The 27,889-nt window shown below is 36.8% G+C and overlaps 5 protein-coding genes across 9 annotated transcripts; 1 reads left to right on the top strand and 4 right to left on the bottom strand.

Moving 5' to 3' along the window:
• Positions 1-76: 76 nt before the first annotated feature.
• Positions 77-3,186, bottom strand: LOC114728192 (zinc finger matrin-type protein 2-like). The gene is made up of 10 exons (XM_028915063.1): positions 2,962-3,186; positions 2,776-2,856; positions 2,650-2,677; positions 2,421-2,503; positions 1,987-2,019; positions 1,434-1,512; positions 1,281-1,333; positions 1,092-1,152; positions 866-948; positions 77-630 (listed from the first exon to the last, which is right to left on the bottom strand). Exons 1-10 carry the CDS (start codon positions 2,980-2,982, stop codon positions 541-543), a joined length of 612 nt encoding a protein of 203 aa, XP_028770896.1. The 5' UTR covers positions 2,983-3,186; the 3' UTR covers positions 77-540.
• Positions 3,187-6,776: 3,590 nt separating this feature from the next.
• LOC114728157 (uncharacterized) lies at positions 6,777-7,716 on the bottom strand. The gene is made up of 3 exons (XM_028915009.1): positions 7,558-7,716; positions 7,345-7,388; positions 6,777-7,289 (listed from the first exon to the last, which is right to left on the bottom strand). The coding sequence occupies exons 2-3, from the start codon at positions 7,378-7,380 to the stop codon at positions 6,777-6,779; spliced, it is 549 nt and encodes a 182-aa protein (XP_028770842.1). The 5' UTR covers positions 7,381-7,388; positions 7,558-7,716.
• Positions 7,717-11,537: 3,821 nt separating this feature from the next.
• LOC114728156 (FT-interacting protein 7-like) lies at positions 11,538-13,829 on the top strand. Its single transcript, XM_028915008.1, has one exon. It carries the CDS (start codon positions 11,538-11,540, stop codon positions 13,827-13,829), a length of 2,292 nt encoding a protein of 763 aa, XP_028770841.1.
• Positions 13,830-14,225: 396 nt separating this feature from the next.
• LOC114728215 (ATP-dependent DNA helicase Q-like 1) lies at positions 14,226-19,888 on the bottom strand. 3 transcript variants are annotated; one of them, XM_028915093.1, is made up of 10 exons: positions 19,760-19,888; positions 18,738-19,105; positions 17,555-17,812; positions 16,358-16,521; positions 16,117-16,213; positions 15,973-16,016; positions 15,673-15,787; positions 15,226-15,579; positions 14,543-14,767; positions 14,226-14,451 (listed from the first exon to the last, which is right to left on the bottom strand). In XM_028915093.1, the coding sequence occupies exons 1-10, from the start codon at positions 19,881-19,883 to the stop codon at positions 14,341-14,343; spliced, it is 1,860 nt and encodes a 619-aa protein (XP_028770926.1). In that variant the 5' UTR covers positions 19,884-19,888; the 3' UTR covers positions 14,226-14,340. The 3 variants fall into 3 exon arrangements, with proteins under 3 accessions (XP_028770926.1, XP_028770927.1, XP_028770928.1); XM_028915094.1 differs by lacking the exon at positions 17,555-17,812; XM_028915095.1 differs by lacking the exon at positions 17,555-17,812 and having other exon boundaries at positions 16,358-16,458.
• A 2,379-nt stretch (positions 19,889-22,267) lies between these two features.
• Positions 22,268-27,423, bottom strand: LOC114728214 (exonuclease mut-7 homolog). Of its 3 annotated transcripts, none has more exons than XM_028915090.1 (11): positions 27,154-27,423; positions 26,780-26,930; positions 25,583-26,264; positions 25,405-25,489; positions 24,674-24,758; positions 24,282-24,466; positions 23,951-24,083; positions 23,547-23,683; positions 23,317-23,391; positions 22,704-22,799; positions 22,268-22,524 (listed from the first exon to the last, which is right to left on the bottom strand). In XM_028915090.1, exons 1-11 carry the CDS (start codon positions 27,406-27,408, stop codon positions 22,489-22,491), a joined length of 1,920 nt encoding a protein of 639 aa, XP_028770923.1. In that variant the 5' UTR covers positions 27,409-27,423; the 3' UTR covers positions 22,268-22,488. The 3 variants fall into 3 exon arrangements, with proteins under 3 accessions (XP_028770923.1, XP_028770924.1, XP_028770925.1); XM_028915091.1 differs by having other exon boundaries at positions 27,095-27,220; XM_028915092.1 differs by lacking the exon at positions 27,154-27,423 and having other exon boundaries at positions 25,583-26,677; positions 26,780-26,812.
• Between the last annotated feature and the right edge of the window lie 466 nt (positions 27,424-27,889).

Here is a 27,889-nt window from a genome sequence, read left to right as displayed (position 1 = left end):
CCACTTCCCTCAAGTTCATTTTCTCAAACAGAGCCCAGTATTCCATGCACAAGGGATTCAAAGATCAACGCAGATGGCCCGAGAAATGACATCAGGATGTATCAGTGCGCAAGCATTAGCATATCCCAAGCAGCCTTTCACCCCGGGGCACGAGAATACTTAAATCAGTAAGCCTGGGCAGTTGGGCCTACAACCATGCATAAAGTTTACTCTTTTACCTCCTCCCAAATTTTCTGTCCACCCGCCGGATGGACCATTGAGAAAGGGCGTCTAAAAAGAAACAAATTAGCGAAATAACAGAGCAGGTGAAAAGGCACGGATCACTTTATATACCATAGATCAACAAAGCCAATAAAATAACCTAAACGAATTGCATGATTTATAGATTGAATCCATCAAGCCCCATCCACCTCTTCTGCTGCTAGATGCATCATCGTTTTCCTTTCACCATATATGCTTGGAGTGGGCAACAGATGCCAAATCTAGCTTAACATTACAAAATGATTGTTAAGATTCCGTAATGAAGTATATGGCATGGCATCATTTCTTGGATGACCGAAAGCCACCGAACCCCATCATAGCTGCAACATCAGGATCTGTTTCTGGTGCTTCCTCAACTTCCTTCTCTTTCTGAGCCCATAATCAAAACATAATTAAATACGTTGTTTGAAAAAAAAAAAAAAGGGAAAATGGGGGGGAAAGCAGTAATGACTAATTAAGATAACATGATAGAAGGAACCCTTGGGACTGCCAGGGTTCTTTGGGCAGATATGAACATTTCAGTATTAAGGTGGGGGTAGGGCGGGATGTTTCTTTCAACCCATCCCATGCGTGGAGATTCAATAAGAAGCACTAAACTGCTGACCTTCTTCTCTTTCTTCCTTTCCCGTCGCTGTCTCTTTCTTTCTTCTTCTTCTTGTTGCTGTTTTAAGATCCGGTCATCCAGATCTGTATAGTAATCATCAAACAAATATTTATTAAAAGGAATTGTCCACAACTAAACAGAGAAAATTGCTTAGGTAGTACTGATTTTTTCCAAGGAAAGCAAACCAAAAAAAAAAAAAAAATAGCCTCCTTTCCAAAGCCTTTACCTTGCTCTGTGAAGCTTCCAAGTGCTTTGCGCTTTTTAAGAACTTCAAATCGTTCCTGAACCTGTTTCATCAGAAAATTCACCACCGCTGTCCAACACATGTACAGAAACAACTAACAAAAAGTGATCCGCAGACATGCTCTCTCTCTCTCACACACCCCCCCAATGCAAAATCAAACTTGCACTATACCTGTGAAAGAGAAGCACGCTCTACTCGCATAGACATTCCCAGAGCTCTTTGATCTTAAGGGACAAAGAAATAATAATCATCAGAATGGTGAAGACAGTTCAATCAAGTACTAACATGTTAAATCAAGGCAGGCATGTTAAGAAGACCACATACGTTTCTTTCCATTAATATGATCCAAGTAATTTGCAGAATCCTTTACCACACACTCACAAACCGGGCAGTAGTATCCAGCCTGCAACAGAGGCAAATAATCCAGAGAACAACCGCAATGAAATGTCAAACAAGTTACACCAGAATACAGAGTACCAGATAATAAGCAACGACACAAGTAGCAAAGATTGGAACATGCAAGTGTACAAGTTAAGTTACTTGTTCTTTGTGCATATATACAAGAAACAAACTAACTGTCAATGCCCAGAAAAATAGTAGCCAGCAAGCCATTCTCACTCGCCATTCTTCACATATATCATCATCCACATAATTTGCCTTACTTGAACCCTAGCATTACTTGTATCAATTCTCAAATCTTAAAAGATAGCAGAATTTTGTGTTTCAAGGGAAAGTGCAAGCTCAGTGACGGATATTTTTACTCTAAATTTTGATGCATCACATAGTGGGGAAAAGCAACAATGGCAAAGAAATTGTTCACTTAACAGGCAGCTATGATATTTAGGAATAACTGTCGACAAACATGGTATGTAAGTACCTGCTGGCTTAGAGGCGCAACTGGAGTAACAACCTGCAACAAGGTTTATATTCATTTTTTTAGTAGAACTGAATAATCAAAAAGTTCATTCAAAGATAAAAATGAAAAAATACAACGCTCAGGCATTTCTAAATTAAGTTTTTTCCTCTCCCCCCCCCCCCCGGGGGGTCGTGTTCTAAAGACTATAGATATTTCACATGATCGAAGAAAGCCAACGAAAGTTAAAGGATCAAAGAGAAGGAATGTGAAGCTCCCGTAATGTCTGTGCAAACCATGCAGCCAAGAGAGAGCAAATTAGGCAAAAATGTTATCTTACTGGAACTAACCATAAAATCTGGTCGCAGGTGTGAAGCTAAGCCACAATACAACGCCGGAAATCCTAGCTTTGCGAAAGCATATACATTTAGAACTAGAATCCTATCCAAAGTTGTTACCTGAGTCTTCCCCAAGCGGGATTCAAGGTCCACTTCATAATCTCTATGTTTCAAGGGTTTCCGCTGCACTGGGGGACCTTTGCCTGCATAAATACGATGATGTTGTAAACGTGGCTCCAACTCTATAACGTACTCATGTCAATCAAGAACGACCAAAAAAGCCCTAAAGTTCAGGTGCAAAATGCTAACGAAAGCAAATGCAAGCGAAATCAGAAACTAAATGACTTACTTTTAGGTCTAGATCGAGCCTCCTCTTCCTGTTCACAATGAAACGATTAACTAAGCGAAACTATTCAAAATCCACAAGCAAAATGTCAGCAGGCATTGACATAGAAACGAAAATGTAATAACTCACCTGTCTCTCACGCTCCCGAGCTCGTTCCAAATACTCCTCTCGATCAAATTTTCTTCTGAACGTGTTGTCGACTCCGGCGGCCTATGAAGAGAATCCACGAATTGAAAATTTTACAAATCCGATGAGCGTTCCAAAGCAAAAGTTGTGAGAAACAATTTTCTCCTCCAAAGGAAAATTAGAGCTTACATTGTTACTGTTGTGAGCCATCGAGACTCGAAAATCTTGCCCTGGCTGATGGAACGGGAAATCAATTGATTGAAGCAATTAACGAATAGACAGATCACCGGCACCGCTGCAACAATTCGATAGACAAACCCTAGATAGAACCGAAAGATTTAATTAACAAGAGAACGGCTGTGTAAAGTGAAACGATGCTGAATAATCAACCTCGCACTCCTGCGGGGTTAACTGGTGCCATGCGCGCAAAAGCCAGTGTTCTCTCTTTTAGGTCAAGGGTGTGTTTGGGTTACATCCCAAACCATGGTTTGGGAATAAACCACCCAAACATCCCCTCCAAAAATCAAAACCATGGTTTTGACTCCAAAACTATGGTTTTGGAAAAGCAAAATTTTTTTGCTTTTAGAGAAAAAAGGGAGAGTGTGAGGGCCTATATGATATGTATCTTGTTATTTTTTTATAAACATATTTTTTTATAAATATATTTAATCTTATATTTTATAATTATATACACATTAATTATTTATTAATTATTTATCTTATATATATATTATTATGTTGGTAAAAAACATATTATTAACAATTTTATTCCTTCAAATTAAAATATATCATAAAATCTATTTTTTATGTAATTATCATATTAACTTATGTCTTTTTTTAGTAATTTGTATATATAAAAAGTGCTTCTGATAACAACTATCCAAACACTCTCACTTCTCAGAATCACTTTTTTACAAAATCTATTTAGTAATTGAGAAGTGAGAGTGTTTGGATAGTTGTTATCAGAAGCACTTTTTATATATACAAATTACTAAAAAAAGACTAAGTTAATATGATATTACAGAAAAAATAGATTTTATGATATATTTTAATTTGAAGGAATAAAATTGTTAATAATATATTTTTTTATTAACATAATTAATAATACATAAGATATATAATTAATAAATAATTAATATGTATATATATTTTTAAATATAAATATTAATATTTTAAAAAATATGTTTATAAAAAAAATAACAAGATTCATATCCTATAAGCTCTCACACTCTCCTTTTTTCTCCAAAGCAAAAATTTCTGTTTTTTCCAAAACCACAGTTTGCCCAAAACCAGTGGGTGTTGGGTGACTTATCACCCAAACCATGGTTTGGTCCCCAAACCATGGTTTGGGGTGTCACCCAAACGGAGCCAGAATCTATTTTCCCCGAATCTATTCTCCAGAATCACTTTTCCAAATTGCGGTTTGGTTCATCCAAACCACCAATCAATCAAAGCACAGAAATCAAAGCCAGTGTTTAAAAACCAACAAATCAATAATCGATAAACAGAGACGAGTTTTTTTTTTGGTACAATGAGAAGCTTTTATTAATTACTTCTGTTTTAATATAAAACTTAATTATTAAGTTAATTTTAATTTTAAATATAAGACATATTTCTTATGTTTATTAATTTTTTTAAATTACTCTTATTGATGCTTTTTCAACCATCATCAAATAAAAAAAAAGGGAGGATATTAATGAAAATGATTATGGTATTTTAGAAAAAACATATCATATTTCTTATAATTAATTAACTTATCTAACTTTTTTAATATAATCAAATTAGTTAAATAAATCTTATATTAAATATCAGAGGAGTATTATCCTTGCCAATTTCCGTTTTACGTCCTACTTCCCCGTGCCCTATAACATGGATTTTTTTTTTAATTTATCAAGAATGTTTGTTACTTCCATTTTCAGCTTATTTGTTAGGGAAAATCGTAAAAAAAAAAACCATTAAAATTTAAAAAAAATTATATACAAAGATCAGTTTATAAAAATTATTATCAAAACCCATATTATTGTTATCAAAACTCATACTAATATTGTAATAGGTCTCTGTTTATAATTTTTCTATTTCAGTAGTCTTTTTTTATGATTTTTCCTATTTATTACTTCCCTTATTATAAATTTTAAATAATTAATTAAAGAATAATAAATAATTATTTAAAATTAATTAAAAATAATAAATATGTTAAAAATATATTTTTGTTTTTAAATATGCTCTTAATAAATAAAAAAATTGATGAAACAAAATGTGTGAGAAAATATGATAAGAGATAAATAAGTAAGGATAATATTAAAAAATATATTAAATATTAAAAAAATTAAAAATTTGTAAAATCAACCATGTCTCTTCTCAAATTTAAAATTTATAAATAGCATAAGAGGAAAAATTATTTATTATTATGGAAAAGAGCGCTGAATTCCTTAACAGACACGAGTAGCATTTCATTTCAACATATTTTTCCGGCCAAAACATCATTTCAACATGTCATCCAGTTCCCAATCTTGTCCCAACTCATGTGGGCTGGGCTTGACCCAACCTCCCCCCGTCTTAATTTTGAATTAAGGTATAAATTTGTTTTGAAAATTTTTATTCTTTATTTTTCTATCTTCCTCTCAACAATGGTATTATATTATTCCTATCACCAATCATATGAATAACTTTAGAAAAAAAAAAACCTATCTTTTTGGCCAACAAAAAATAAAATAACCTACCTACGTCTTATTTTAGTGAGATATTAAACACACCCAACCGTGCACTACAAAATCTGAAAAATGGACTACATGATTTAAGGCTTGTCTAGCATAGCTTTAAAAATTATTTATAGACACGTTTCATATAAATCAAGATAAGACTACTCTCATATACTTACTTTGTATTTCGTAAATTATAATTAAAAAGCTATTTATAAGAACTGACCCTTAACAACCACACCTCACAACAAATCTCATTTATATCATCAATTTATTTTGCCATTGAGACGTTTGCAGCAACTGGTTTTGGACGACAATTCTTTCAGTGATTTTTTAAGCCAATATTTCCTTGCTCCAAAAGATTTCTATACAAGATATTCAATGCAAACGATATATGCCTTATGCGGCAGAGAGGGTTGTCGAGTCAGATTTCCACCTGAACGCGACAAAAATCATTAGCTTGTTAATATTCAATTCTTCAAACTGTAAGCAACAACATGCTTCTTACAACTACACCTAAAGTAACCACAATATACTACCATGCAATGAAAAGGTGTGTAAGGGTTGGTGTGTTCACTTGGGGATGTGTTCGCCCACATGCATCATACAAAATTTCTTTAGGGCTACAACATTCTTAGCATTGGACTGTGAAAACTCTTTTTGAGTATTAGTTCCTCTTCTGCTTGACCTTTTGGATACATTATTTGCATTTACAACACCCTCATTAGTTGTCTTCCTTCTTCCAGTGTTACTTCTCGATGACTGAAGTCATGTAGCTAGCTTGTTATTAGATTCAATTCTTGAAGCTGATGCACCTTTGTTGGTCATATTATTCTGCTTTTGATTATTCTGCCCAAGCACAGCTCTATTACGGCCAGTACCATTTTTCAGCTGCATAAACTGCTGCGCTTTTAGTTTTTGTCTCCTGAAAAATTGGTTTGATTTCATCTCATTCTGTTCTTTATGCTTCACATATCCTCCATTGCCATTTGAAGTCAATGTATCTCTTTTCTGAACATTGGCCTTAGATTCAATTACAAGTGATAATGATTTACTTCCCAAATGGCGAGAGCTTTTTTTTTTTTTTTTTTCAGAATTTCTCAAATCCTTGAATGCTGGAGTGCACTTATATGAATTATTGCTCCTGCCACTACGCTTGCCTTTGACAGGGTTGGCAATGCTCGAATCCACAGGCTTTTCAGGCATGGATGCGCTTTGTGCAACCTCCATTTTCTCTTTCAAATTAAGAATTCTCAAGGGAAGAGATGAAGGCCCAGCCGATGACATATTGTTCTTCACATATGGCTAAGGGCTTGCTTCAATTATCTTAGCAGCTGCTTCTATTATATGGGCTGTATTCTTTGGGGGGATGAATCCTGGACTCTTGATAGGGGACAAGAGCTTATTGTGAGTAACGAGAATCGGTTTAGCTGAGTTTGGAGGCAACATCTCAGTTTGAAATTTCTTGATTGCTCGATTTGCTACTTTTTGTGTCCTCGATTCCATGGCATTCCTTAAGGACTTCTCTGGCTTACGCAGCATATTTATGTAGTCTACATGTTGATAGCCATTCATTGAGCCAAGAACATCCTCATGACAAGATCCAAGAGAGTCAGAGCCATATAATGCAGCGGATGAGAGTTTAGGGATTGTCGAAGCAGGCAACAAATCCAGACCCATCAGTCTTGCCATTAGTCCAAGGGCTTTAGCACCACATCCTTCATCACTATTAATTGATAGCGCACCACTAAAATCACAATTTGTTATGTAACTTGGACTTGCAACTTCCCCATCCCCATGCATTTGAAATAGTTGTAATAATTAACAACGAGAATAAATCTCACAGATAAAAAGTAAGGCCACAACAAACTGGCTTTGCCGTGCTCTCTGCATTTTCCTTTCCTTGCATTGATTCTTCTACGGTTAATGTAGCAAACATACTTAAAATAGGTAAACCCACAACTGCAGTAGAGAATGATTTAAACGTTGAAAAGGATTCAACAGATAAGCATAATAGGCAAGGTTACGGTCTGATATATACACTGAATAAAACAATGAACTAAAAGTAGGGGTAGAAGATAATTACCAGGTATTTTTGGACTGTCACTAAATAGCTTCTTTCGAGATTTTCTGTTCCAGTCAAACAAACTGAGGAAGCCTCCCTTGGAATGTCTCTTATCAGTCTCTATTTTGCTCAACAAAACAAAAGCATATAGAGTATGGCCTGCTGAAATCCCTAAGTTATCTCAAGGACCCAAATCTACGTGAGTGTGGCAAGTCTGGAGAGAGCATCCCCAAGTACAAGAGAGAAAATGAATCATGTAAATCGAGCATTGACTAAGGCCAAAAAGTGCAATGGGTAATGAGAAAACCAGCATCCAACTTTAACACGCACAATAAAAGTAAAATTCGATCCCAATCTTATCAAAAATGTTTCATTCGGAGAACCCCCTTCTCACAAGAACACAAGTTTTCTCTCAATTCTAGCAACCAGAAACTGCAAACGCTATACATTTCCAAAATCCAGCTTCTTTTCAAAATAGGTGGCCTTAAGATTGGATAAAAATTCTGACTTGTCGCAGTATTTTCGTCAATCCCACCAGACATCCAGTATCTATGCTACCATTTCATCTGTCAATCTCAACTGAAACTTTCTACGACTCTTCTCTTTATTCCCTAATTCACCTCTCTTCCTTAATGGATATATTCAAACCGAGAAATGAATGAGAGATACAAGACAAAGCGAGGAAGCCTAGAACAAGACAAGGAAAAGGAAAACAAGAGAAGGGAGAAAGCAACACCACTTGGTCTGCAATGGAGAACCTTTGGAAAAGTCTATGAGGAGATCGAGGTTATGTGGGGCACAAAAAAAAGAGAGAGAGAGAAGTATAAAGGGAAAGTCAACGAGAATAAGAGATGAAGCGAGTAAGCAGAGTGAAAGAAGTATAGATAGAGTAATAAGAGAAGTGTTTGGTTTAGCTCAAGAGGCTGAGAGTGAAGCAATAATAAATTAGAGAGTGGGACAGAGAAGAAGAGACAGAACTGTGAGCTGTCCACTCTCTTTTGAGGAATCAAACTTCTCTTCTGTGACCGAGAAAGTTGTTTAACATGTGGATGCGTAATGTTACCGATTGGGGGCTGATCAATGATTTCATTGGAGAAGCGGTATTTAACAACGAATGGACAAAACAAAAACTGGAATTTAGATTAAAAAAACACAAAAACTGAAGGTTCCCAGAGATCGAAGAACCCAGCTTCCCATGGTTCATGGTAATCTCATAAGTTTTCAAGGGTCAAAAGCGTTGTCAGTTTAATTTTTAAAAATCCGGCCTTTTCCCTTTGACGTAGTCCCTTTCTGCGCATTTGGTTCAAATTTAAAATACATTTCCACCATGTTGAAAATCGGATTAGACTGGAAATTGGTAACCTGGCCAGTCCACCCAAATGAATCAGAAAAAATTGACCTGAGATGATCGGTACCAACCTGAGAGCGACTCAATTAATCAGACCAGTTTGATGAATTCACTCAATTGTATTTTCCTTTTTTTGTTTTTAAATTATTTTGATGAAAATTTTTTTAAGCGGTTAATAATTATTACTTAGTGATTGAAGGATTGTAGGAAGAAGTATTTTGTTATCACGTTCTATTTTAATATTTTGCTAGAATGAACATTTAGTAATTTTGGTAGTACTATTTTCAATTCTAAATATAAAAGTTAGTTGACTAATTTGAGTAGATTAAAAAAAAGTTGAGTTAGTTATTTATAATAAATAAGTGTTGTTTTTTTTAAAATATCCTTACTAATCAATTTTATTGGCTGGAACTACCATTATTAGAGAGACTATTTTGAAAAAAAATAAATAAATATGAAAGACAAAGTGGACTGAGGTTTTATATTTAAAATTAAAATAAAAGTCAAATAAAGTCTTATATTAAATATCGAAAGTAGTATGATATTATGATTTCAATTTGTTGGAAGATTTGCATAGAAGGTTGGAAAAAAATTGCTAGTATATGATTATTTTATCAGTAATCCAATTTACTATTCTAATATTTAATTATTGGACATTGTGATATACAAGTTTAAATTATTATTTTTATTTATTTTTATTTCTTATTGATTTGACTCTAGGGTTGACGCCGGTCTCTTGACTCACTACTTCGACTTGGATCAGTTTAATGACCGATCTGATTTTTATTACCTTGCATATTTGTGTGTTTGAGGTTTTAAAAAGATAAATTCACGTTCAAAATTAGGTCTCGGACTGACATTAAATTCACAGATTGTGGGCTGGTTCAATTGAGCCCAACTTATGTCTTTTTTCCCCAAAGCCCTACCTGCCCCGCCAGCTCCCCCTTATAACGTGATGCGCATTGATTTATGTCGGCATATTCCTTTTATAATCACGCGTTTATTATTCACCAATCTTAAATTAGATTTAAATGATTGTTGCCTAGATTGCCCACTGATACACTATTAGTCTGTTTGGATTTATTTTAAAAAAGTCAAACTTTTAATTGAATTGTATCCGTTTATTATTAGACCACAATCACATCAAATGCTATATTATAGTACTACTCCTCCGGTCCTAATTATAAGACCCAATTGACTTATTTGAGGAGATTAAGGAAGTAAGTTAAGTTGGTTATTTATAATAAATAAGTGTTGTCATTCCTAAAATATCCTTGCTACTTAAGTATATTGGCTAAAACTATCATTATTAGAAGGATTATTTTGAAAAAAATGCATAAATATAAGAGAGAAAATGGATTGGGTCTTATAATTAGGACCAAATAAAAAGTCAAATTGGGTCTTATAATAAGGACCGGAGGAGTATTAATTAAGGCCGCAATCTGGAATATGCTATCATCACGTAATGATTGTAATTCGATTAACCTATTTGTTAGGCCATTGTTGCGATGATAAGTTGTTGTAATCTGTGCTTTAATGAAACCCCTCCGCCAAGTTATGGACTTTCTATTTTGGGAGAAACTTGTTAGGATTAATTTCAATTAATTAGCATTTTTATGTTTATATAAAGTTTATTAGATATTTCGTTGATGGCAAAAAAATAGATAATTTGTTCCTCTTTTCATTACACTTGCATATATGCTGCTTTTTATAACTATATTGCCTATTGCCATTGGCCCTGCAGGCCTGCAAAATTTTTTTCATTATATTTTTAATTGGTTCCGATCAAGCTAAATGAATCTCTTTTCTTATTAAAAATCTCGTTAACCTATTAATTTCTCAGTTAAGGCTCGGATGAATTCTACAGGAGGGTAGGGAACTCAGCACTGAATGCTTCTGTCCCAGGTGGAATTTTTGACGGGTGTGGTGTTGGTTAACGGAGCTACTTGTTTGAAGGTGTCTGCTTTGTTATTTGCTTCTGGTTTTTCTGGTTTTGTTCTGTTTTTTGTAGTGTGAGTTTTTTTTTTTTGGTTAACATATGTAAGTTTGTTTTTCGGGTTCAGATGGTGTGATAGGCTGTACTTTTAGATTTTTTTTAGTGTTTTTTTTTTTGCTTTTGGCTACTAGTTATTGTAATTTGTTTTTTGGGTGATTAATAAAATTGACTTCTTACACCAAAAAAAAAAAGACTGTTGGAAAAAATAATCGCGTTTCAACACAGATGAAATTTGGATTCTTCCTTCGGTATTGGATTGTTTGCAATTGCAAAAGGTATTTGTACATAATAAATTTAAAAAATAAATATAAATCATCACGCATAATAATAATATTATATTGTTCTATCTTAATATTTTTAAGATATACGATTGCATTGTAAGATTCTAATCAATACAAAAAGCATTACTTCATACTTGTACTGGCAATCTGCAGCCAGATTTCCCCGTCATGTGCCTAATTACTGGGGATTGGGTGAATTTTCGTTCCTTTCCTATTTTCAGAATTTTGGAGACTTGAGATAGCTGATTTGCGTTTCCAATTTCACGCATCATCTCAATATATGCAGGAATAGTAAAACTTAAATCAAAGAATCATGTTTTAGCTTACTAAACTCTTCGTGCTCTTGATCAAACCACGTCCTTTTGCAGATTTAGAAATGGCAAACTTTGGTCCAAGGGAGACTTCTCCCAACATCAGTGTTGGACTACCCACTGAGAGAGACATACTCACAAGGAGATATGATCTCGTCGAACAAATGCAGTTCTTGTACGTCAGAGTTGTCAGGGCCAGAGACTTGCCTCCATGCGCTCCTTACGTCGAAGTCAGACTTGGAAACTACAAAGGAACCATCGATCGCTTCTTTCAGAGGACGTCATTCCCTGTATGGAACCAAGTCTTCGCCTTCGAGAAAGACAGAATTCAGGACTTGAATCTCGAGGTTGTCGTAAGAGACAGAATGGTCACGCCCCATGCAATCGTGGGTCGGGTTCGGTTTCTCGTGCCTGATGCCCCGAAACGAGTACCGCCGGAGAGTCCATTGGCACCGCAGTGGTATAAGCTCGAGGATCAGAACGGGACACTACTTGTATCAGGTGATGTCATGTTGGCTGTGTGGATGGGCACTCAAGCAGATGAGTTTTTTCCTCAAGCTTGGCTCTCAAATAGTACTTCGATTAGCATTGATACTGTTGCTTATACTTATTCCAAGGTATATATTTTACCTACATTATGGTATCTCAGAGTCAATGTGATTCAAGCTCAAGATTTGCTCCTTAGATTTCATCCTGAGAGCTCAGATTTATTCGTCCAAGTTGATCTGGGGCGCTTGCGTTTAAGAACAAGCTTTTCTAAGAAGAAGAACCCAAACCCATTATGGAATGAGGACTTGATGTTTGTAGCACAAGAGCCGTTCAAGGAGTCCTTAGTAATCAGCGTAGAGCAAGGGACTTTAGCTGACCATGTAAGTTTAGGAAAGTGTGTGATTCCTCTGAAAAACGTGGATAAGAGATTAGATGGTGGAGGGGTGGCAAGTAGATGGTACAACCTTGACAAGCCAGGGCCTAGTGTGATTGATCCTTCCCAAGAGGTAGTGTTTGCTAGTAAGTTCAACGCAAGGATCTCATTGGACGGTGCATATCACGTGCTGGACGAGCATACTGAGTATTGCAGCGATTTCAGAGCATCGGCAAAGAAGCTTTGGAGACCTAGCATTGGGGTTTTAGAGTTGGGGTTGTTAAAGGCATCTGGGTTGGAGCCAATGAACATGGGGGCTCGAACCCATGCATATTGTGTGGCTAAGTATGGTCCCAAGTGGGTTCGCACAAGGACAATAGTTGACAGTCTTTCTCCTGTGTGGAACGAACAGTACATGTGGGAGGTTTATGATCCATACACAGTTATTACTATTGCAGTATTCCACAACAATCAACTAGACGCAGAGAACAGGGCTAGAGGAGCAATGGATACCCTGATGGGTAAGATACGAATTCGACTGTCCATGCTTGAGCGTGGCAAAATATACACCCACTCTTATCCTCTCATATGTCTGCAACCATCAGGAGTGAAGAAGATGGGAGAAATCCACTTGGCCCTCAGGTTCTCTTGGCCATTTTGGTCTTTCCTTAATGTGCATCAATTCTACATACTGCCTCTGTTTCCCAGACACCATTACATTTTCCCATTGTCTCCAACTCAGATTGATAATTTAAGAAACCAAGCTGCTCATGTTACATCGCTAAGATTGAGCAGTGCAGAACCGCCGTTGCATAGAGAGGTGGTGTTTGATATGCTGGATGTGAGATCAGCCATGTGGAGCATGAGAAAAGGTCAAGCTACTCTGAGGAGGATCAAGAATCTTATGGGTGGCTTTGTTTCCCTGTGGAAGTGGTTGGAGGATGTTAGATACTGGAAGAATCCTCTTACGACCTTTCTATTTTACTCGCTCTGCATTGTTGTGCTTCTCTTTCCGAAACCAATATTACCCTTGGGGATTTTCTACCCTTTTTTCCTTGGGTCGAAATGTTACTTCAAGAGGCCCAAGCAGCCTCCTTACATAGATGCAGAATTGTCCTGTCTTGATGCAGCAAGTCCTGATGATTTAGAAGAAGAATTTGACATGTTTCCGAGTCAATGCGAAGGAGAGCGTTTGAGAAGAAGATATGATCGATTGCGAGCTATTGGAGGGACTGCACAAAGAATGGCAAATGAGGTGGCAACTATGGGAGAAAGACTTCAGTCTCTGAGAAGCTGGAGGGACCCCAGAGCTACAACTTTGTTTTTAATGTTTTGTTGCGTTTCTTATATTGTAACAATTATTTTTCCAGCTCGATTTATCATCTTTCTTTGGATAACATTTTATCTCAGGCATCCTAGATTCCGAAGTGTTTTACCTTCCATTCCGCAAAACTTCCTCATGAGAATGCCCTCCAAACGAACTCTAATACTGTGACAGGAGAAGCTTTTATTTTTAGTTGAGACATTTCTTTAGTAGGAACAATCCGAGACATAATATTCTAGTTCTAGTTTATTGATATCTGGATCTTATAAGATTAAGCTATTGTTATGCCCCCGTTGAACTGACCAGACACTTGCGGATAATTTAAATGCGGGTCATGATTTTTTTTTTTGGGGGTCACAATCAGTTAAGATTCTGCAGAATGAATGAATTGTGTCCAAAGCTTACTTTCTCTTGAAAACTTGTGTCTTCATCACACCGCCGGGGGTCCTTTTTTAACCACCGACAGTTTTTGGGTGACCAATAAAAAACTACATTTCAGACCCAAAAAAAAAATTCGGTAAAGAAAAATGAAAAACTATCTTTTTTAAACTGCGCTTCGAAAGGGTGTTTACAGAATATGATGGAAGAGGTGAACTACAAAGCTGAAAGGAAAAATAAATAACAGAAAAGGCGTTGCTCCATGGAGATGGTTTCGAAGATCAGGCTTGCAATATACAGCGGCTCACAGACCATTCTTGAGGCAGTTATCACAGGGGTTAGATCCGTATTTGCAGGCTTTTCTGTCAAGAGATTCTCCAAAGTGTTTGAGTAAAGCTTGCCTCCGGCATTCATCCTATATATATAAATTCTTATAAATAAACTGTCTGCGCAGGATATGACAGAGAGAATAAATCAGATACAGAAACGAAAAGGAGCTTGCTCACCTTTAGTTCACAATATTGTTGCATCTTTTTGGCTTGAGCGATTGCCGACTTAAGGCTTTCCCTTTTATAACCTTGGCCATTTCTTATCAAGCATACGACTCTACTAAAATCCTTCTTCTGGTAGAGAGCAATGCAAACTGCAGGTAGATTGTCTCTTCCAGCCCTTCCTGATTCTTGATAATAGCTTTCAATTGATTTAGACAACGTATTGTGGATGACGAAGCGCTGAAAGATATGACAAAAGAATAATCAAGTACTGAGAGACCCTCATGACTCGGACCTACTTAAGCAAGCGTTTAATTTCACTGCAGTTAGAATCAGTTGACTAGTTTATGAGGAAGATCCAGTCTAAAGTGCTTCGTTTTATATTTTAGGCTGGTGCATTCAACAATGTGCTTCAGCCGGATGGATAAGATTATTAGGAGTTTTAGTTGTCATAAATGTCCTTTTAAAATTTGGTTGTCTATCAGGAATGCAATAGCCAGCTTGCAAAGAAAAAGAGTCCCGCTTGAAGTTACAAAAAAGAGTTGGAGATAAAGGTTCTGCAAATATATTAGAAACAGAAATTCTGGGTTATCAAATTTCTTTTGAAGACAGAATTTCACAAATTGAGAAGATAGCATCATCATCATAATAATACAAATAAAATTAAAATTGAACATTAAGAAGTTAACTCGACTTACAACATCAGGCTTGTCTATCCCCATTCCAAAAGCAATAGTTGCACAAACAATATGGACCTCTCCCTCGTGCCATTTCTTTTGAACAGCAACTCTTTGGCGGGCAGACAAGCCAGCATGGTAATACTCCGTCTTAATATTACATTTCTGGTTCAAATATTTTGAGACCTCAACACATTCGCTTTTTGAAAGGCAGTAAACAATTCCACATTGATTCTTGAAGCGATCCGTTACTAGCTTCCCAAGCTGCTTTAGCGGCTCCTTTGTCTTAACAATGACTTCATACTTCAAGTTTGGCCTATCAAAGCTTCTTTCAAGAAGAATTGCGTGGGGGATTCTTAAAGCGCTTAAGATGTCCTGAAACAAATTTAAATTGCGAAGACATAAGATAACTTAGAAGCAAAAGAAAAGAAAAGAAAAGTTCATCGTAGCTATATGGCATTCCATTACCTCGCGGACAGAGTGGGTTGCAGTGGCAGTCAACGCCATGACAGGCACATCCCGAAAGTTCAGCTTAAGGCATCCTAGTCCCCGATAATCAGGCCGGAAATCATGTCCCCATTGGCTGGGAAGCATAATTATAAATTTGAAAGTGATAAATACTGAATGTCTCGTACAAGTAGTTACACAATACAAAAAGAATTGTATAGCTTGATCAATAGTGAAGTCAGTTTTCCAAGAAGTTCCAAATATTTGAAGACATTGATGAATTTTAAAAGTTACATATTGTCCACAAAGCACAGGATATACCTAACACAGTGCGCCTCATCAACAACAAAACCTGCTAGCTGTCCCTGAGGAGAGAACCAACCAAACTCATATATTAAATATCCATACTCCAAAGCTCCTACGAAAAGGTTTTTAAATAAGCATTCAGAATTCAGAGAAGCGTACCTTGTTATGCATGCATGTTAGAACCTCAAGAAATGATTGATTGCCCGCAATTCTCTCAGGCGTCACATACAAGAGTTTGCATGATGGTTTGTCTTTTCTAGATACAAGAAAATTGATGTAAGAAAATATTTATTAAACAAGATATTAATCAACAACCTGAGAGGTGATTTTTCTTCCAGGGAATTCTAGGGGATATTATAGAACAGATCATAACAAGTATAAACATGGAACTAAATCTTGCCTTAGCTCCCGAAGGACAGCTGCTGCTTGCGAAGTAGTTTGCTGAGAATTCAAAAAAGTAGCTGGTATTCCAAACTTGAGGTTCAATGTGATTATCTGGTCCTGAATGAGTGAAAGTAAGGGAGATACAACTACTGTAACACCTGATTGAAGAGTGGCTGGAAGCTGTAAGTACAAAATAAAGCACGTTTAATAGAACGTAAGATTTCTTTATCCAACAAAGTCTGGATGCATAGAGCAACTCCAAAAGAGACGATCACATTCTGACTACAAAAGGGAAACATTAGACTTTGAAGAAATACTCCTTCTCTCCGTAATTATTACTCCCTGTCTTTAGATTTGCCGTGTCCCTAATTATAAGTCTAATTACAAAGTTCTAGGTGGAATTTAGACATTTTTCCAAAATACCCCTGCTAAAGGATCAAAATTACATGTCTTGCCTAATAGAAATACACTTTCCAATAGTGGCACTTGATTGAGGGTAGAACCGGAAACAAGAAACAAATTTTCACACATTAACTAGATTTCAGTGTTTTCTTGGCATATGTGCTTAGAAAAACTAGGACTTGCAATTAGGGGCAGAGGGAGTACAAAGTAGTACGACGAAGAACGTAATGTACAAAACGATACACAATAAGTCAAATGATTCCATGTCACCAAAATATTTCTGCAGATGAAAAAGGTATATTATTCTATGGGAAGATATGAGCATATGCAAGTATTTGTTGCAAGAGAGTCGTTGCCTGTAAAGTGGAAAAATCAGCTCCACCTACTTGGGAGTTCAGTAATGGCCACTTCTGAATCTTTTCTGATAGTGGGAGTAAAAATAAACAATGCTCGAAATTGAAGCAGTAATTTATAAACGGAAAAAATAGATTTTTTTTTTTTTTTGCTTTTGTAAAATTTAATAGACGCTTTTTCCATCTAAATTAAATAGAAATATTAACAAAATTAACGATACTAACTTGTTGCAAACCAGAGGCAGGTTTAGCGAAAAGTTTGTAAGAATATGTGCTCAAGACTCACAAACTTCAACGAAGAAAATGTATTTTGTTTACCCTTTTCTATGTCTTTGAAAAAGGAGTTATAACATATCTATTTGCTATAGCTAAGTCTCAACAGTTTATGAGGATAGAAGCATACGGCACAAAAAATACGAAGAAGATTTTATATCGAATGTTTAGGAGAAAGAAAGGACCTGATAGCAAAGAGATTTACCACCCCCCGTAGGCATAAGAATAAAACAATCTTGCTTTGCCAAAGCTACTTTACAAGCTTGATGCTGCAATGGTCGAAATGTCCTATTACCGAATATAACAACATTTGCCATTTCAATGTTATCCAGATCCCGTAATTCTTCATAAGTGAGAGTACGGTTTTCATCCTTAGGTTCTGACAACCTTATTTTGCTGGCAGTTGAAGAAATTGAGCCCTGAGTGATGCTACTTGTGCAGTCCTTCAATATACCATAACCATTTTAGTAGATGATAACAAGTTATTCAGTTGGTGATCCAACAAAAAAGAGCAGGCGAAAATCCTATCTAGATGTTTTGGAGATAATTCATGGCTCCCAATTTATCAGGGGAATTATGAATTTTGATCACTGCCATATCGATTGAGTTACATTTTCAGTCCAATTCGTTTCTAGTATTGAATTTTATTATATTAAAGTTCCTTCAATCATCATGCATGGTTTTATTTCAGCTCCGAAAACAAAAATATCTTGCATGGTTTTATAGAAGTCTAACATTAAAGTATTAGAATATGCGTGTGCATGCTTTCAAATCCATCATAGTTTTCCAACTACGTATGCATGTGTCATTTGCACGTGTACAGATATTAACAACTACATAAAAATTTGATTCGTTCAGTGTTACATGTGCAGGTCTATCATATCTCACGTTTTGATGTAGGTTTAGAAACATGACCATGTGCCTTTTTTCCACATTTGCCACTTAGTCTTTCCTCATCCATGGAGCTATCCTATGTACTTCAATAATTTAACGGCGTTTCATCCTATCTCTATTTTTAAATCTCTTGCACGCAACATTCACACTTTCCCAACAAGCTACTTTGTATTTGTCTTCTATTGTATTATATGTCAATGATCATGATTTAATGGCTTGTTATTTCTCTTTTGTTAACGCCGCCCACCAATCCAAATTATCTTAATACCAGTTCTCATTGTGAAAACAGGGAAAATTCTTGTTTGAGTATGACAAGGCCAGGCCAACATTGATTGACGAAAAACTGTCTGACACACTAGGCTTTTGATTGAATACACGATGTAGCAACATCAAATGAGCAATGAGAAGCGATTCAGAGACTTTAGGACCATAAAACATAAATAACATCGAATACTTCATCAAATTATTTCTTACCCCTGATACTGGAGACTGATGATCTGCAAATATATTACCATTCAAATAAGACCCTGGAGGTGTACATTTTTCCCTTGAAATACTGAAGTCCATCTCCTCGTCACTTGAAACCAACTCCACCACTTTCTGGTTCTTCTGAGGTTCCGGAGAATCTTCGGTAATATTGATGCAACCTCCTGAAATGCCATTATCTTCATACTTACACCCGACAACATTTTTATCAAGCAGGTTCGTCAGAGTTCCACAAGCTTCTGATTCTATTGCCTGTAAATCATCCCATTCCTCAGTATCTTGCATTGAATCAGCTAAAGCTGCTAGAAAATCATCACCGCAGTACTCCACAGTGATAAAATCCCGGCCGTCATCACCTAAAAATTGAAAGCAAAAATGCATATAAGCGTGACAATGTTGTTAATGGACAGAGAAGTACTATAGCTGGTTATATTAATAACTGCAATGGGGAGGAAAACCATTTCTCATGGAAGAGCGAAATGTCATTAGACATGGACATGTCTTCTAGTATCAATAGGAATATATGGCTTTTTGACGTAAAGATCGTCCCCCTTTTGTTTTGTATAGTCCTCAGACTTATCCCCTGCTAAACCCCCCCTTCCTTTCTTTTCAAAGACACAAACAGTAGATTAAGACGAATTCATGCATAAGAGCGTCCATGAACAACTACCAGGTGCAGCACATTCTTAGCAGGTTATGAACAAATTACGTATACCAAATGCAAAGATGTTCAAAAGTACACACCTCTACATTCCGTTTCAATAACTACCCTTAAAGTTCAAGTAACGAATGGAGAAAAAGAGAGATCCATAGTTATAACATAACCCGTAATTCGCCCTTAAGGAAAAAATAAAAAGCATGCCACTGGTTAAAAAGGGGAAAAGATGAGCTCAGAAATTGAATTACGATACAAGTAAGGAAATCGAAGCCAGTGCATGGAGAAGCAATACTTTACAGAAAATTAGAAAAAGGAGAGAGGGTGTTGAAATGGTGGGTGGAAACATGAGTACCGTATAGGGCGACAAGGCGATCCAAGCATTTTTTGGCGGAGTCTTCGTCGAAGCCAAAATCAAGAGCCAAGCTCACTAAACGAACTTTCTCAAGCTCCAGATCGTGTTTCTTCCCGCTTCCCATTCCGATTCCACGGTCCGCTCTCCCGCGCTTTGCCGCTTTGAAGTCTGCCTGAGACGCAGGATATGAATTTTCTTTTGGGGCGAGAATAAGTGGGCTAAGCCCAAATAGACCCAGAGAGTTACAAGGATCGAGCCCCCGAAAGGCCGAAATATCATTCCTCTTTTTACTGGTAAGGGAGTCGTGTTCCTTTAACCATCGTCTCTGGGGTTCGATTCCTGGAGGGATGGGAATGGAGCAAGCGTGTCTGGGAGGGTCACCCCTATCATGGGCCCGACAGTACCCGAGGGATTAGTCATTGGGCTCGTTCCGATGGATATCCTGGTGCATACCAAAAAAAAAATTAAAAAATAAAGAGGAAAAACGTATTTGAACATGCCCCATAACTAGATATTAACCTCGAGTCCGGCATTACTTTTTTTTGGTACAAAAAATCCGGGATAACTCGATACTACTTCTGATCATAAATATAAGAGCTAATTTAAATTTTAATTTAGTCATAAATATAAAGTTCTAATCTACTTTGTTTTTCATATTTATTCATTTTTTTAAAACAGTCCTTATAGTAACTATACATGTTAAAAGTTACATCAAATAATAGTTTTAGCTAGTACGCATAATTAGTAGGAATATTTAAAAAAAATACATATTTATTATAAAAAAACTAAATTAACTATTTTTTTTTTATGTTTTATAAATTAGTTAAATATGTTTTATATTAAAACATAAGAAGTAGTACTATGTAGATCAAATATGCTTATGTTATTGTTTGCCAAAATGTCGGGCCTGAAACAACTGAGCTCCACATGTGTCTCTGCTCATCATTGACAGTGGCGATTAATTTCATTGCTTCAATGTCGCCGCTTCTGACGTCGCATTAAGGCCATGTTTGCTATTACGATTAAAATTATTTATAAACACATTTTATATAAACTGAGACAAAACGTCTCTCATATACTTATCTCGTATTTTGCAAATCACGATTGAAAAGCTACTTATAAACTATTTCAAAATAAGTCCTAAATTGAATCTGCTTAACATTCAATCCTTGGATGTGACTGCACCGTTTTGGTGTTTTTTTTTTGTTTTTTTTTTATGACAGTTAATTTAAACACATTATTTGAGAATCAATGAGATCATTATTTGAGAATCAATGAGATTTCTTATTCGACCGAAATCACAACGTAGAAGAGCAGAATGGTTGTTTCGCGCCTTTATTCCTGCTCTGCCTAACCAGCAACCTGACATTAGTATCTAAGAAATGAGCACCCAATAATGCTTGACTTCTTCCCACTGGCCAAAGGAAAAACCTTCACCCGATACAGCATTCAGGTACAATTCCATCTTGTGCGGCTCAGAAAAGGATTATTCAAACACATGTGATGGATATGCTTGAAGGTCCCGAGATCGAAAGCCAAGTATTGGTTAGACGAAGGTCATGCCGTGCCAATCCTAAACGGAAGGACCTCTAAATCAGGTGGATCACAGAGGAAGGAGAAAATGAAGTCGGAGCCCATATGCACTACTGCGTGTGTTCTGTTTACAAGGTGGTTATAATTGCGACGCATCTGATCTTGAGCCAGCGAAGACCCCTTTTGAAAGAAGTCTTAAGCTTGCCTTCAGTCGCGTAAAGCTTGTACTTGGCCAATCTTCGCATTCTCTTGGTGTCAGGGTCATTCCACCAATTCCCCTGGGATGAGCTTTGGTTATTTACCTCTCTCCGGCAATATGCGTCGTCGTGAGATGAATAACGCACGGTGCTGCCGCCGGAGTGGGGCCGGATCTCGTCCATCCCCGATCAGAGACGAGAGGACAGGGGGAGGTTATTGTCTGGAGGGATCCGGTACGGCGAAATGCGAGGAAATATGTTTTGTAGTTTATACATGGGAAACTGACAACGTTTATCAATCACCACCGATTACGTTGAAGATGGTGTGTGTTCTGCTGATGGGATTCAACCTATTTACCCGTGTTGGCTGCCTGCCATCAATTTCTGATTCTTCCACTAAATATAGAAGTTAATGCTTAACCACAGCCGCTTTCTTTATTTGGACTTCATCCAATGCCATAAGTCAAACCGGGACACAAACCGAGTTTATATTCCTTTGGCGGATTCGGCTTACAAGATCATCACACCAATCCCCTCACAAATGCACGTGCACGACAAACGGATTTTCATTGTCGTAATATTTTTCAGTATATTTCGGTAGGTTTTAAATATTAAAACGAAGAATATTATCTTCTTTTAAAAAAAATCCATCTACAATTATTTGTGGGAAAAAAACCTAATTTTACTAATGGGTCAGTCGCTCAGAATCATCTCTCTCACCCTCACCTCAGTCGCTGGCGTTATCTGAGCATTATATTTTTAGCAACTATTTCAAACATTGGTTTTAAAACACGAACCTAGAAAATTTAACAAATATATTCACCACTGCCAGTCTTTTTGGAGAAACAGATCTATATCTCGAAGCTCCTTTATAACTTCTAAAAATTACATTTCGATGTAAATCTGTGCTCATCACATGATCGAATCTATTGAGTGGGGAAAGAAACAATATGGTTAGCCTCGAAGCTAAGAATCAAAACTTCTTCAGTTTACCTTCTGTTACTTGGAGTTCCTGGTGCTTCTGGTATGGGACTCCTGCATGGCGGGAGAAAGCAGCAAAGGTTATTAACCACTGCAAGCATAATGAAAATGCCGAGTATGTACTCCCAAAAAAAAAAAAAAGAAGCTATAAAGCGCTAGCAAAGTTAAAATCAGGAAAAGGTAACCGGGTGGCCGAATTATTGGCAAATCAAAATACAGGTACAGTCACTTACAATATACGACTTCCACTCAAACTTGTCATCTGCTTCACCAGAAACGCGGCTGAATATGCGAATAAGCACAGCAGCATCAAGGGCAGCATATTCTAGCTGCACATTTAGCATTGCTTTAGATTGTTGACAGACTAAAAATTATTGGCAGATGCACAAATTATCATAAAAAAATACTTCATTCTGCGCTCCATGATCAGTTTCACAAAATCACTCTTAAGCATCATTGTTTATAAATATTAAATAGAAACAATTCACTCCTTTGTCAGATCAGGAGGCATGCATTAATGGAACTAGGAACTAGTTTTCCTCTTTTGAGCTTTTTGCGGCCTCACTGCTGTATCAGTATAGCAGAAATCTCATAGTAATCAATACGAAAGGGCGCACGTGATAATGACTAACTATGCACTTATTTATGAATTAAAAAAATAAGAAATATTAATCCTATCCTAATTTCAATATTATTAATCAAGAAAAAATTCTCAGAATATTTGACTCAAGCCACAACTGATAACTAATAGCAAAGCAGAAATAAATGCATTTCATCAAATAATTAAAAAAAAGTTATCTCCTCATCCTGCATTAGCGCGTGTGCAGAGAGTGAGAGGGAGATTACTTGATATTGGCTTAGAGGTCGCTGCTCCCAATCACTGTTCCGTCTTGTCTTGTTTAGACCGGCTCCCAGTACTTTCTGATTTATCAGCAACCACAAAATAGTTTTGTAAAATCAGCTAAGACAGTAAAACCAAAGTTTTTTGTCCAATTTGTTACAACTCCTTATGAATCCTGAGTAGCATACACCTTAAGAGAACAGAGATGCTAAAAGGATGTGTGCGCATAAGATACCTCTGCAAGGCCAGACAAACCACCACGATGGTTTTTAAAAACCTTTTGAATGTCCAGCAACGATTCAAAGTGCCTGAAGCACTTTAACTCTTCATATGAATGAGCAAGCTGCTTTATATCACATTGTAAATTGTACCCTGAAAGCACAAACCAGAAGGAGCAATCATCACAATTTTGCTCATGAGATGCATCAAATGAGCCTCTATCCAATCCGATGCTCTTCCAATGGAAGGCAAGAAGGTACTATCTATTTTATCTCAATATGAGCATTCTCATTTCACAGTCAAGTTAAAACAGTCATCCCACAAAATATACAGAGTTGCCTTTATTCAGCGTAAGTATTTTGCTGAGCCCATCCAAAGAAGTGGAGATAAATATGCTTGATGAATTTGAATTATTCATACCAAGTTTTAATATTATTGGTGACTGCAAAATGCGGGTCAGACAGTCGTCTAAAATGTCAGGTACCTCTTGGTGCAACTTTATCAGATCAAAGATGAAAACCACACTTTTGGAAGCAATTTGAAAGATAGAAGCCTGAGACATGGAAAAATCTGTCATTTTCTCATTCAAAAGGGGGAAAAGTTGCGGGTGGAACAAAAGGGGTAACAGGAGAATGGAGAGCTAAACTTCTGCTCAGGAAAATCATATCATAAAACTTCATACAAGTAAATCCAACAGTGAAAAAAATGGAAGCATAAACACTAATCTATCAGGGGATTCATTGTATATTACCTTATTTGGTTTGCTGCCTTTTACATGATTAGGTTTCCATTCACTATCGACGCCTATAACTTTACAATCCTCAATATGGGTAGTTGCATCAAGCAAACCTTTATATTCATCAACCCAAATAATGTCTTCGACAAACAGTTCATCAAGATGCAAATAACGCCTGTGTTGAATACTTTCATCAGGTACTACAAGGCATATGAAAATTAGTCTGTTTGTCATAGAAGAATAATAGTGCAGATATTTCAACATAACAGCTGACTAGACCGAAGAAATGATAAAACCAGGATGATTAGAAACTTTTATGAAGGTCAAGCAACAACTAATCTTGTGACATTAGACAGCAGTCAGTCAGAGACCACAGCTTTTCCCCATCAATTTGACTATTGGCATACCTTTCTGCAAAATCCCATCAAGGGAGTACCGATCACACAGTTCATCAATCTTCTCTGTGTATCCAGCTTCCATTGCCAAATAAACCTTAAACACAGAAGTAAAGATCATATAGCATACATATACTAAGGTTTAGTTGGACAAAAGGGGGGCTATCAAGCTGTCAAAAATGACAACACTTAACTACTCTGGATAATCAATGATAAGCCTTACAACATTGTCATTTCAAAACAGTAAATAACTGAAAGACTACTTTCTTCACCTCAAAAGCTTATGCATTTATCCTTGATTCTTTCAGTAGATATGCCACATTTTTACGGTGATTATTTGACGCATTAATGATACCCACTTGTCAATTCCAATCTGGTTTCCAAGGAGAGGGTGATATAGTTATATAGGATTTTGCGAGGTAAAATATTTTCTCTCAACTCTTTCTCGAAGCTTTTGGCCAACAAGAAGGGCATTAATAAAAATAAAAAGAAAAAGAAAAAGGAAGCTAAGAGCCTAAGGGGAAATAAGAAGTATGCCGCATAAGCATTAGCAAAATCAACATATTAATGTAAATCAAATACAGCTTCACATGATTGCTAATGAATAACATGCATTAAAACATTACTATGAAGAAAATAGTTTAAAAAGAATAGCTCCACAAATCCGCGCCTCCACGGCATTGTGATTTTATGCATCTCATAGAATGCACAGAATGCTAGCCATCATGAAAAGAATCACAAACCAAATATTCAACAAGCTGTCTATCACCATTTGTTCTCGCCTCAGCCACATCCCAGCATCCTTTTTCTGCTAGCTTCTTTATTGAACTGCAAATCGATAAAGTAATCGAGTAATTAAGAAATAGAAGAAGAATGAGAATACACAAATCCACCACATATTGGCAGCTGTAATTTACTTGCCTTTCTTTACACTTTCGATAGGCGTCTGGGAAATCTTGCTGTAGATTGTTCATCTTTATAATCTCATAGGCATTCTTTAGCAAGTTCCTCTCACAGTACTCCTCAACAAGAGTGCATAACATTGGCTTCCCCATAAATGTTGCCCATTTCTCTGCTGCCTTAAACTGATGGCTCTGTACCATGCTAAGGAGAAAAGACTTGCCAAAACAAAAGATAGAGAAGCGCTCCATTAGAGTGACAGCTGTCATATACAGTTGGGATTCTGCCAATTCAAAAATATACTTCTCCATTAAATCTTGTGCAGTTACATGACTTGAACCATCCTTTGCTTTCATTTGGACCATGATTTTCTCAACATCTTTTAGTTTAATATCAAAAGTTTCTAATATTTTAACAATAATCCTTTCATCATGAAAGACCTGCCCCACAACAATGTCAATGAATAGATGGGTAGCCAAGTCTTTTGCTTCCAAAGAGTTTTCTGAAGTGGTTGCTTTTTTCAGGAAACGACCTAGGGCAGATATAATCAAATGACTAAAGCCGCTGCTACAATCATTATATAGAGGTGACACGTATAAGCACTGTACAACAAAAGCAGCTGGTCCAGGTTGTGGGTCATTGTGCAACACAAGATAGACTTGATGTTGAAGGGCTTGGAACTTTGTTGTCGCCTTAACTGTGCCTATGCAATGCCATTTAAACAAAAACAGCATAGAAAGGAGTAAGAAAAAAGATGCATTATTGTGAGACCGAGCCACGAGTTGTAATAAGTATTTTCAGTTTATTTGCAAAAGAGCATCTGTAAAACAGCAAAAAATGTAGCAAGGCATTATTCGCTGTAAAAGATAACCTAGAAAGACGTTTTTAAATTAACTTAAAAATTAGGTTACTAACTTTGTCAGGGATTCCCGCATTTCCGAGGGAACGCTTAAATAAAAAAAATTATCAGTTATAGACTTCTCAAAACTCCACCTAGGTGTCATAGGTACAATGCTAGTCTCTCGAGTACAGATGTCGGCCAATAAAGTAGAGGAATGATAATAATTCTTGTCTTTAGCTCCATATTTTCATGTTAATCTCGTCAGCTTTAGAGTTCTAGGAAAAGTGCGTCGAAACATTAGAGCAAACAGTTAGCATTCATCTTCGTATCCTCTCGCATAAAACAGATATTAGCAGTGCTAGGAGGAGAAATTATACCATAGAAATAAGATTCTTTCAACAGGTATACAAATACCACCGGAGTGACATGGGTTAAATCATTGAAAGCATGCACACATAATGTCCAAGCATGGCCCTTGTCTTCTTCTATTTCTGCAACATTCTCATCCAAGTCCATTCCCGGTGGAAACTGTAATTAAAGAAGACACATGTGTGTTATCAAATTTAAAGATGGATCCAGTCCAAAGTAGCACTTTTTTGGTTACTAACTCAATGCGACAAGTGCTGCAGGAACGCACTTGAAAGTTAAAAGACAAAGCTAGAAAATCTTGCATTTAGGATGATGGAAGATACCTTTTGGACAAAATAGAGTAGAGAATATGAAATCAAGGTTCCGGGAATAAACAAATTACCCGGTCGGAACCAATTTGATCGAGAAGTTTATAGGACCGGGTTTCTGACTTTCTGTTCCGGTCGGACCAGAAATCCCCCTCTCTACACTCTCCCGTTCCTGCTGCTACAACGAAAAGCTTATTGGGCCTTGGCGCGAACCAGATATTTTCCCTCCGTGCAAGTGGGAAGGAATGCTTACTTGCGCCGATCCTTCTTTGGTCAACTACGACTACGAGCACAGAGAACGCGTTCTGGGACTCTAGCGGTATCGCCATGATATGGGGTCTAGAGAGCATCAGTACACGTGTTAAAAATAGGATCCAATTTAGCGGGTCCCAAGCAACACGTTTCATCCCCATGGAGCCTTCTCAGAGCTAAATACTTGGAAGAAGTCCACGAGTAGTGGGCTAGCCCGCCAACTTGACCCATCTCCCCGGTTTTTGAAAAGGGGAAATGACGTTTACGGACCACCGAAGTTATTAATTAGTAATCACAATTTACAATTATAGATAGGTCACAATTGTAATTAATGATCTTACATGGCGGAAAAGGTCATTTTCCCTTTTTAAAAGGAACTCAAGCCAGTAGATGGACCGTTGTAGTTCCTGGAGGCTACATTTCCTTGTCGTTTAACTTTGACCGACTCTGGACGAAATCTTAGCTAAAAATAACATGATACGGTTGGCAGGGTTCAGGAAAGTACTTCGTCTTTATGCCGATCATCCTTCTTTCCCTAAATAAATTACATGCAATTAC

This window comes from Neltuma alba, unplaced genomic scaffold (assembly GCF_004799145.2).
Source record: "Neltuma alba isolate B1F8T4 unplaced genomic scaffold, ASM479914v2 tig00012522_pilon, whole genome shotgun sequence".
NCBI classification, from domain to species: Eukaryota; Viridiplantae; Streptophyta; class Magnoliopsida; order Fabales; family Fabaceae; genus Neltuma; species Neltuma alba.
Note: the sequence above shows the minus strand (reverse complement) of the source record. Positions and strands in the feature narration are given on the sequence as shown.

Bases quoted from the DNA above. Each gene is read 5' to 3' on its own strand.
- LOC114728192 (XM_028915063.1), bottom strand. From the start codon at position 2,982: ATGGCTCACAACAGTAACAAT. The intron at 2,857-2,961 runs GTAAGCTCTAAT...TTCTCTTCATAG, and splicing joins TGGCTCACAACAGTAACAAT to GCCGCCGGAGTCGACAACAC. The intron at 1,513-1,986 runs GTACTTACATAC...CCTCTGTTGCAG, and splicing joins TTGCGCCTCTAAGCCAGCAG to GCTGGATACTACTGCCCGGT.
- LOC114728157 (XM_028915009.1), bottom strand. From the start codon at position 7,380: ATGCAAGGAAAGGAAAATGCAGAGAGCACGGCAAAG. The intron at 7,290-7,344 runs CCAGTTTGTTGT...CGTTGTTAATTA, and splicing joins ATGCAGAGAGCACGGCAAAG to TTACAACTATTTCAAATGCA.
- LOC114728156 (XM_028915008.1), top strand. From the start codon at position 11,538: ATGGCAAACTTTGGTCCAAGGGAGACTTCTCCCAACATCAGTGTTGGA.
- LOC114728215 (XM_028915093.1), bottom strand. From the start codon at position 19,883: ATGGGAAGCGGGAAGAAACACGATCTGGAGCTTGAGAAAGTTCGTTTA. The intron at 16,522-17,554 runs GTCCTTTCTTTC...TTGTACTTACAG, and splicing joins GTAAATCTCTTTGCTATCAG to CTTCCAGCCACTCTTCAATC. The intron at 15,580-15,672 runs GTAATGGAATGC...AATTTGTTTCAG, and splicing joins CAACCCACTCTGTCCGCGAG to GACATCTTAAGCGCTTTAAG.
- LOC114728214 (XM_028915090.1), bottom strand. From the start codon at position 27,408: ATGGCGATACCGCTAGAGTCCCAGAACGCGTTCTCTGTGCTCGTAGTC. The intron at 24,759-25,404 runs GTTTGTGATTCT...TCTGTGTTTAAG, and splicing joins GACAGCTTGTTGAATATTTG to GTTTATTTGGCAATGGAAGC. The intron at 22,800-23,316 runs GTAATCTCCCTC...CTAAATGTGCAG, and splicing joins GACCTCTAAGCCAATATCAA to CTAGAATATGCTGCCCTTGA.